Source organism: Biomphalaria glabrata, chromosome 1 (assembly GCF_947242115.1).
Source record: "Biomphalaria glabrata chromosome 1, xgBioGlab47.1, whole genome shotgun sequence".
NCBI classification, from domain to species: Eukaryota; Metazoa; Mollusca; class Gastropoda; family Planorbidae; genus Biomphalaria; species Biomphalaria glabrata.
The window spans coordinates 54,665,099-54,675,706 of record NC_074711.1 but is presented as its reverse complement, the minus strand read 5'-3'; the positions used below and the strand labels follow the sequence as shown (position 1 = coordinate 54,675,706).

General features: G+C 32.7%; 1 protein-coding gene across 1 annotated transcript; it reads left to right on the top strand.

Annotated features, from left to right (window-relative positions):
* Window positions 1-4,178: 4,178 nt before the first annotated feature.
* On the top strand, window positions 4,179-9,679 carry LOC106065908 (transmembrane protein 230-like). The gene is made up of 4 exons (XM_013224827.2): window positions 4,179-4,360; window positions 5,945-6,119; window positions 6,794-6,916; window positions 7,661-9,679. Exons 2-4 carry the CDS (start codon window positions 6,033-6,035, stop codon window positions 7,796-7,798), a joined length of 348 nt encoding a protein of 115 aa, XP_013080281.1. The 5' UTR covers window positions 4,179-4,360; window positions 5,945-6,032; the 3' UTR covers window positions 7,799-9,679.
* The last annotated feature ends 929 nt before the right edge of the window (window positions 9,680-10,608 follow it).

Genomic DNA, 10,608 nt, shown 5'->3' with positions numbered 1-10,608 from the left:
GCGGAAAAAAATTATATATATATATTATATATATATATATATATATATGTGTGTGTGTGTGTGTGTGTGTGTGTGTGTGTGTAAGTGTGTGTGCGTGCGTGCGTGCGTGCGTGTGTGTCTGACCCTTTCGGAAGAAGTTTATTGATTATCGTAGACTCCCCGCCCTTGCTAGCAAGGTGGTCTGGGGGAGTTCGCAGCGCTCCCCCAGCGAGGGGCGAAGCCCCGCCGCCGAGCACTATTTCTGGTATTGAAAGCCAACAAAATTCATATGCTAAGGCATCTACAATGCATTATCTTGCTATTAAAATTTTTTATTTCAAAAACCTAATGTGCTATTCTTACTGACTTAGACCATCTCACGCCGTTCGGCGCATTTTCCGGCAAGCTGTTTCCACAACTCTTATTATAATTCATTTTGTCGGAGAACATGTCCGCAAAACCTCATGCGACGCTCTGTCACAACCTTACTAAGGATTCGACTCCCAGTTCGGCATATGATTTTTTTGATTTAGACCCGATCTCTAAGACTGGCTCCTAAAATCTGTCTTAGCCATCTTTGTTGAGCCACATTTAATTTTTTTCAATTTCGGCAGAAGACTATTCACACTTTATTAATGGAGCCCAAGCCACTGGTAGAAATTTGTAACCTTTCTTGACTACGCTCTTGGAATTACATGCCTGTATTTCGCTTTAGATTTTATATCGAAAAGGAAAGTTTTTTCGTCAAATCATCTGTTGAGGGGTTTTAAACTAAAAAATCTCTGGAGTTTTTTTTTTTTTTTTTTTTAATTCAAAACCCCATTTAGCTACGATCATAGAATTTGGTGACTGTAGTTTGCTTTAAAATAATATTGAAGAGAGAGGTTTTCAATTCTAAACGCTCTGTAGGGGAATTTTAAACTCAAAACCATCTGGAGGGGTTTTAAACTTTAAAGAAAAAGCCATCTGGAGGAGGAGGATTTAAACTCAAAACCCATTTGGCTACGCTCATAGATTTTATAGTGTGTAATTTGCTTTTTTTTTATATTGAAGAGGTACTTTTTAGCTTCAAACCGCCAACTGGAGGGGGGGGGTGTTTAAACTCAAAACCCCTTTGGCTACCCTCATAGAGATTTGAGTATGTAATTTGCTTTTTTTATATTGAAGAGGGGGTTTATCGTAAATTTTGGAGGGGGTTTAAAATTAAAATCTTCCTTAACTGTACTGTTGGAATGTAGGGATTGTTGTTTGTATTTTTTTTTTGTTTTGTTTTATAGAAGAGGGGGATTTAACTGCAAAAACCTCTGGTAGGGGGTTTAAAATTCAAAACCCCCTGTAGGGGGTTTTAAACTCAAAGCCCCCTGGTAGAGGGATTTGTATCTCAAAACCCTCTGATAGGGGTTTTTTAAATCTCAAAACCCCCTGGTAGGGGGATTTAAACTCAAAACCCCCTGGTAGAGGGTTATTAACTCAAAACCCCCTCGGCTGTGCTGTCGTAAGTGATGATTTAGTATTAAAATCTCACCTAAAATAAACAAAATGAAAGCAAAAATCAGTCACTTAATTCCGTCCCCCCCCCCCCAGGGATTTCATTTCGGGGGGGGGGGGGGGGGGGTTGAACCCCAAGAACCCCCCCCCCTGGCTACGCCCATGTATATAGGCTATCACAAATGCTTTTCATTATAAGCGCTGACTCTCAGAGCTGTGACCAGGCACGACCTTAAATCATTGGAAGCCTATGCGAAGTGAATTTGGTGGCCCCGAATGAAATTAAAAAAAGAAACAAAACGAAAAATGAAATAGCTTAACAATTGAATAAACACCTGCCTGTGTCTAAATCGACAAATAACAGAAATATATCGATTTCCCTAAATGTTCAACAGTAGAGAAACAGAGTTAAAAAGTAGACCTAAAGTCATAGTGCTCTTCGGACTTTTGACATCTGATCCAAGTTTTGCAATTTTTTCTTAAATTCTTTTTTCAGTCCTTTGCGAGGCACCCACCAGTTGGAGGCCCTAGTCGGCTGCCGGATTTGACTATGCCTAAGGCCGGCTATGCTGTGACTAACCACATTGTGTTCATTAAGAAAACGAAAATAACGACCAGATGTTGCCATGATATTTCTTCTAATAAAAGGCTTAGCAGGATAGAATCTGAAGATACTGTCTGAACACTGATAATGCTAGGAATTAAAGTGAGATCCTAATACTGAACGTTATAGTGGTGTCAGAGCTAATAGGGATCATTTTATATAAAGCACCTTCACATCAGGACCAACAGCTAAGATTTAATGGTATAAGACGGGCGAACATTTTGTAGAATATTAAATATTTGGGCAAATAGTTAATTTAATTTCTTCTAATAATAATTTAAAATAGGCTAATGCTATTCTTTTGTGTGTGTGTAGACATTCACTTCTTCTCCCCTTTCCACCAAGAAAAAAATCAAATATCAGCATGCGTTTTCTAAATGTCGTATAGTTTCAAATGTGTTGAACAAATGTAAGTATGTGTTGAACAAATGTAATTATGCGTTGGACAAATGTAAGTATATGTTGAACAAATGTAAGTATGTGTTGAACTTATGTAAGTATGTGCTGAGCAAATGTAAGTATGTGTTGAACAAAATGTATGTGTTAAAAAATGTAAGTAGGCCTATGTGTTGGACAAATGTAAGTATATTTTGAACAAATGTAAGTATGTGTTGGACATGTAAGTATGTGTTGAACAAATGTAAGTATGTGTTGAACAAATGTGTTTTGAGCATATAACATACTTTAAAAAAAAAATTTTTAGATGTAGGCCTATATTGTTATTTCAAGCGACTTAAAATGTGAGATCATGATAAACTATGATAACGCAATTTTTAAGTTTTTTAAGATGAGGGACCGAGACCAATCGTAATTGTAGGTTTGACTGCAGACTGTGACGTGAAAACGAGTGGTCAGTCAAGACCAATAGTTATTAGCCTCGTCACAGGTCTGCAGTCAGGTCTTCTATAACTATTTGTCGTGAGCGCACTGGCCAGGGAACGAACCAGTGACCCTAAGATACGACAACTTCGCCTAGTAGGAATGCAATGCTAAGCAAACTAACCTCTAGTCTAGACCACGTTAAAAGACAAGGCATTTCTCACTTCGTTATATTTAATTAACTATTTACTCTCTTTAAAAATTTAGTGCTATTTTTATATATGTACTATATGTCTGCATCATTCATTGTTTCAGAACTAAGCTTCACATTTGTATTTTTACGGTTACGGATTGATTGCTACCTACTTAGAAGTTTCTATAGGTAGGCCTAATGTATTTATGTTGTCCACTTGTCATAGTGAGAGATACACAGAGCCATTGTTTATCTAATACCGGTAGGCCTATATGCATAACGACTGTCTATGTCAGCTCTGTTAAAATTGTTGGTGAAGACAAGCGTGGCGAGGTGGGGCGGAGCTAGGCAGAGCATGTGACCATTGACTTCTAGGGTGGCCATATATCATGCCAAAAGCCTTTTTTTTCCTTTGGACATCTCCAGGACCTAGAGAAGAAGTCAGTTCGATTAGCATTGCGTTGCTACTATGCGGAGAAGTCGACTCGTATCGAAGGGTTACTGGTTTATGCACTGGTTAGTGTAGTGTCATATTTCTTTATATTCAAATCACTTTGTTCTATCCTTAAAATTGTGTCCCATTGTGGTGGCTAAATGGGTAATAGATAGGCCTATAAGCACTTGGCTTCCGAACCTGAGATGCTGGGTTCAAATCTCGGTGGCTAGGATTTTGAAATTCTGGATTTTAAGGGCACACTTGATTCCACCAACTCTAATGGGTACCTGACTTTAGTTGGGGAAAGTAAAGGTGGTTGGCCGTTGTGCTGGCCAAATGACACCCTGCTCGTTAACCATTGGCCATGGAAACATCTGCCCATAAATCGTAATTTCTGAAAGTGAATTGACATAGAAACTACTAGCGTAGGCCTACGTGTGATGTATTTTTTCCCTAATGCTGTTTTTTATATTATGTATAAATTATATATGTAATAATATGTAAGTATCATTCATTGCTTAACCACCTAGCTTCACTTTTTATTTACTAGCTGCTAGATCTAAATATATCTGTTGTTGTTGTTTTTAAGTCTTTTTAAAATATCTAGATCTAGTTCAGTGAGAGAGCTGTCAAGACTCTTCAATGTAGGGAAAATAGTTAAGCCTGTATTGACAAATGGACTGTTGATTTCCGATCCGAAACATAGATCTAGATCTAGTTAGACTCAGCCACTCAGCTCTACACTAGACTTTAGATTTAGCGTCTCATTGTCATAGATATAAAAAATCTAATCTACTTATAGACTATAGATCTTTTTGGTACCTGGACATCTGTCGGAAAGGTGATATAATATACATAGATCTATTAAATCTATATAATATATAGTATATATAATTTAATTAATTATTTTTTTTATATATTATATATATATAGACTCTCTAGATCTACAAAACTACATCTACTCTATCATCTATGAACTCTATGACATGACTAGTCATAGTCATAGTCTACTATCATTCAGACATTCTAGGTCTAGAGTCTAGGACGACTAGGTCTAGGACTAGGAGAAGGAAAACTCTGAATTCAAACTCAAACCCCTGCCTTCTGGCTGCCTTGCAGTGACAGCTGGTCTACTCTAAATTTAAAATTAAGTAGATTATCATGATAGTAAATTACTAGATCTAATAATGACACTAATGTAAATCAGATAGTGATAGATATAGTCAATATACTATAGACATATAGAAGAGAATCTATATATACTATATAGACATAGACTATATGGTATAATATAGTATAGCGACTATACTATAAGTATAGTTACTCTAAGTTAGTAAGTTAAGTATGATATCCAATCATGGGAAAGGCTTTGGGAGTCAACCCTAAGCCTTAGGAAAAATCAAGAGCGGGTGACCCTTAGGCTTAGGCAGTTTGCAGCACCCTATAATAAAGCCTGCAATGCCACTGACCCCAACTGTCAGCACTTGCCATTCCTTTGGATACATCAGCTGTGTGGAGAGGGGGAACTGATGTGTCACATTGTCTGTGCGACATTGTTCCGACCACAGCTAATGGCCAGGCATTCTCATTTCCATGAGATAATCCATAGTCACCATATAATATTTAACGTAGAGTCCTAGATCATCAAGATGAATTGCTGATCAATGACTATATTTATAGAGTCTATACTATAAATATTGAGTCTATGAGTATATAGACTATATAATATATAATCTACTCTAGATCTATATATAGATCTAGATCTAGTATGATGTCTACAATGACTACACAGTGTCATTGACATTGTGATTGTAAATGATTGTTATTGTTCAAAATTGTTGAAATTATTTCTAGATCTATTTATAGTATTATACAAAAGGTATGACAGATTATCAAAAATACATAGCCTTCATTATTCATACATTTAGACTATGATACATGCTTAATCTTGGCTAGGTTTTACTTTTAAACAATTAAATCATAGACGAAGTAGATCTATAACTAGATCGAGAATGCTATTTAACCTTTTAGATCTATTCTAGTTACTTTATTACTATTACTATTAGAAATATATATTAAATGTATCCTCTGTTTGGGACCCCTCTTCTCAAGAAAACATACTAATTATAAAGAACCCATAGTTTCTAGACTAGTTAAATTGTTAAACTTAAGACATTTCAGGAAAGACTAAAAAGTAAACCTCACCTAGAAGACTTTAGAAGTAATAATTAAAATATAAAACATTAAACAAAAATTTACAAAAACACTTATAATGAAAGCAACAAAAACTCAGAAGCTCTCACAAAGAAATGCACATTTCTTATTCCATTACATATAGCATATATATGTTACATCTAGGATGTAAGTACATATATAGTAATACTTCTAAGTATAGATTATTTATCATTTATTATTACCTCACCAGCTCTGCAGTTTTCACTTGTGAGACAGAGATATGAAGATTTAATGTAGAAATTTGCAATACTAAAGTGGCGGATACCAAGATATTGATAATGCCTCGAAAACTTGTAGACAAAATCTCTTCCAAGTATAAGAGGCTCCACAACACAGTAGCCGGAGATGGATTTGTAGACATTCAGGTACCTGATCTATTTATATTTTTTTTTCATGACTTAAGTTTTTTAAAATAATATAAATAACATCTAAGAAATCTGTAATGTCAAACATTTTCATTTCCCGAGTTATCTGTATTGTAGTTTTATCCCACAAAGCTTCATATTAATCAATTCAAAAGTTGCATAAAAACATCTATAGCAACAAAAAAAAAACGGCTTCAATAAAAAGAATTTTAAAAGCTGTATCTTTTATGGATGAATATGACAACTTCACTCTTAAAGGTAGCAAATAAATGTATTAAAGCAAAAGATTAGGCTACATATTTAGACTGTATTGACATAAAAACTACTGACATATACAAAACATATTTTATGAACTTTTACTTGTGGCCTTACAGAGTAATAACTGTTAGAAGACACAAAAAATGTCTTTTTTACTCTCCAAAAAATGCTAGCATTTCAAAACTCAAACATTTTTAACTACTACAGTGCAAAATACTCTGAGAACTTGATATTTAGTTCCTGTAGATTACATTTGATTTGAAACATTGCGTTAAGTTTAATTTGTCATCTAATTTTGATAAAATATTTAATTCACCTGTCTATATGCTTGAAAATATACTATTTTATAATTTTTGTTGTTGTTTTTTTTTAGTCAGTTAAATGTGCTGTCTTTTTTTTTCTTTTATTAAAACTAGTTTGAAAAACCACCCCCTAAAGTACCATACAGAGCAATTTTACTAGCAACTGGCCTGTTTGTTGTGGGTAGTGTTCTTATTATTGTGGGATCTTTGCTGTTAACAGGATACATAAATGCTCAGGTAATTCATAATTATTATTTTTTTAGAAGTAAAAAGTATTATTTCCCCTTAGCTTCGACATCTTTGATGCATACAAATAAATAGTTAGCAATGAATTCAGTTTTATACATTTTCAGGCATTTTAAATCTTATATTTTGTCTGATTTTGATGATTTTTAAAAAATCCTTTAAACTTGTCATGAATGGTGTACAATAATTGTATAGTGATGTGCAGTTAGCTCAAATAAGCTTTACTTGTTCTTTAATTTAATATCTTTACTATTTGAATCAGTCTAGATTGTATAAAGTATGCTGTGTACCGTAAAGGATTTCCACATTAGGTTTAATATCAATAAACTGTAACTTTGCCCTTTTTGCAATGTGAACTTACGTCTTAACAAAAATTAGAAACTGAACAAAACTAAATTATAATAGTGAGAAACAAAAAGTAAAGTTCATTTTTCAATCATTGCATTTCATATAAAGCCTATCAATGATATATAATTAAAGAGATTGTCATGTGGCTTTACCTTAGTAATGAACGGTATCCATTAGAGTTGGGTGGACTTAGGGCATCCTTAAAAATCCTGAATTTTAAGAACATAGTTTTTTCAAGGATTCGACCCCTCAGATCAAAAGCCACACACTTTACAATCAGCTACCATGCCCTTATAAAGATTATGTTAATGATTTTGATTATTTACTGTATTTGCCATTTGTAAACTTTATATTTACTAATAATGCTCTTTTTTTTTTCTTTCCCAGTATTCTGATCGCACATGGCCTTTACTGTTGCTGGGATCCTTAATGTTCATCCCTGGAGTCTATCATGTCCGTATTGCTTACTATGCTTATAAAGGATATGATGGCTACTCATATGAAGACATACCAGAATTTGATTGATGCTCTATCCTTATGATCAATGTTTAACTTACTTTGGGCTTTATCAATGGTGTTTTAGGTTGACTTAAAATACACATGTAAAAAAAGAAAGAAGATTTTCTTTCCCAACTTATAGTTTTTTAAAACTAAGTAAAGAAAAAAAATTGCTCAGAATTCCTTAAAAGGAACTTTTCCTAAATAATAAAGAATTTTTTTTTTTTAAAATATGAACTTTTATTTATTTATTTTGTTGCATATTTTTCATGAACACTTGTAATATACATTTGGCTAGATGATTCTTTTTATAATACCAAAGTGATAATCATTAAGTAGAATTATGTTTGTATTGTCCAAAGCAAACTCCTTCTGTCTGATAATTTGCTCTACTACAAAAGAATGGTGCCTTTGCCTAACTTTATACAACCATAGAAATATATCAGTCATTGAACACCAATTTGTTTTATTAAATGATTTATTTTACTCATGAAGTCTACAGTCATTTTTTTTTGGCTCGTTTGTTTTTTATAGATTTTTTTTTGTCAAAGATGCTTTTGAACAGTTTAAGATGTTTTAACATTTACTACTGCCAGATAATTACAGCTAAAATATTGTTGCTTAGTAATGAAAACTGATGAAATGCCATGTGGCTGTATATTTATACATATCTTATGTTTATTTTATTATTTAAGTCTTTTATGTCATAACACGTGTTAATTTTTTAAAATAACAGTGCAATGTATGACTGGTATTCTGGATGATTTTTTTTTTTCTTGATTTTTTGTTCAGCACTGTTGCCTTTTCATTACTGCGTTTTGTTTTTACTTTTAATGTCAATTTGTATTACATAGGCTACTATACTTTCTCCACTAGGTGCAGTTTCCATTTTGTTATTTTGAAATGAAGTTCACATTAAGGCATTTGATGCTTACTTAGAAATGTATCCTTTTTAGTGAAAATTTGGATGCAATTGAAAGAACACTATGAATATGTTTTTATGTTTTAAGTGATTTAAAAGTTTTTTTGTTGTTTTTTTTTATAGGTATCTTTTTTTTTCTGGAGTCTAGATAACAAGCTTTATATTTCTATACTGATACTTCACATAGGTTTCACTGCAGAATTTTCGTATTTTATTGTATTTGTAACTGTACAGGTTGACCATCCATACCTGTCAAATTCATATCATCTACATCAGCAGCACTGATATGATCTTTGGGAAATTATCACATGTTTTGATTCTAGAGTTTTAACATCGGCATTTATTAAAATTATTTTAAAAATTCTCTTTAAAGATGATTTGTACCATGTAATGTATCGCTTTGGCTTAAGTAGATATACAAAATGCAATAATTATATATATAATTGAAAAGCATAAATATTCAGATGAATGCATGACCTGTTTATTCAATGTGGGAGTTTTCATGACATGGTGTTTTTTTTTTTTTTTTTTTGTTTGTTTTTTTCTACTTTGTTATTGTTATATAAGTAGCTCATTTGTTATGAGGATAAGGAAATAGCTATCTTTTTTTTAAAGTTCACTTAAAAATGTGAGGATTATTAAATATATTTTATGGTCAATTCAATACAACTTTCAAAATTTATCTACCAGACAGTACAGTTACACATGGATTACTCAAAATAATTTGTTTGCATATTAAGGTCACCAAATATCATCAATTTACTTCTGTAGTTTTCTTTTTTTTTTTCATTGACATCTGCCATGTTACTTTGAGCTTTCTCTGCAAACTGTAGATATCAATTTGAAATCATTTACAAAGAAAAATTGAACAAAACAAGAGATGACTTATAGCAGTGTTTTGGGAACAACTTCTTGAATTGATGGTTATTTGTGACAAATTTATTTTGTACATATTGTTTCAATTAAAATATTCTACGATAATGAAAGATAGTGTCATGTTTTTGATTAGATTACTTAAAATTGTATAATATTTTAATCTATAGTTTCACAGCTTTTATCAAATTAAACTAATTAAAATGACCCACTAATTAATGTGAATTGCCACATAAACTTCTGTGAATTATAAAATAAAACCATATAATTTATATTTCATATGCCTTTTTTTAAGGGCGAAATGTTGGTCAGTTCTTTTAACAACTAGAAGAAATATATTTATATAACTCCTTAATTTTGAACACAATAAATAGAGATTATAACTCCATGTGACAATATATATATGAGTGCCAGATGACACAATATCTTTGTTGATGGTACGATGAGATTGTGTTGATAAGACAATGTGTTTCTTGTTCTAATTTTGTGTAACTCTTCCAATTAAACTATTTCAGAATTCTCAAAGTGATGCCAGACTATACATACTCAAAATTGAAACCTTTTTTTTTTTAATGAATACAAAACTTTTTATCTGGAACTTGGAATCACTTTAATGATATACACACTACATAAATGTACAAAACTATTTCAGAATTCTCAAAGTGATGCCAGACTGTACACAAAATTGAAACCTTTTTTTAAAAATAAATACAAAACTTTTTATCTGGAACTTGGAATCACTTGAATACTATACACTGTGACAAGTCAAAAACTCGCTGTCAGAGTCACTCTAAATTATCGCAGAATTAATTATTATTTTTCCTTATTTATTTATTTTATTTTAATTATTTCACCATCCTACCCCTAAATTCTCCACCCGCCCCACCTTTTCCTCTCCAGGCTAGGCTTAGTCCACCACCTTGGAGAAAACTAGGCCAGTCCTTTCATTTATCTGCCCTTGATCGGGGAAAGATAATCACACTATCTCCTTTGTCTTATCGGCCGGATGTCTGACTGACGGTCGCGGTTGACACCACCTTGA

What these genes read in the sequence shown, in the direction of transcription:
- LOC106065908 (XM_013224827.2), top strand. Translation starts at nt 6,033, where the DNA reads ATGCCTCGAAAACTTGTAGACAAAATCTCTTCCAAGTATAAGAGGCTC. An exon ending in ATGGATTTGTAGACATTCAG is followed by an intron (nt 6,120 to 6,793) that starts GTACCTGATCTA and finishes TATTAAAACTAG; the next exon opens with TTTGAAAAACCACCCCCTAA. An exon ending in CAGGATACATAAATGCTCAG is followed by an intron (nt 6,917 to 7,660) that starts GTAATTCATAAT and finishes TTTCTTTCCCAG; the next exon opens with TATTCTGATCGCACATGGCC.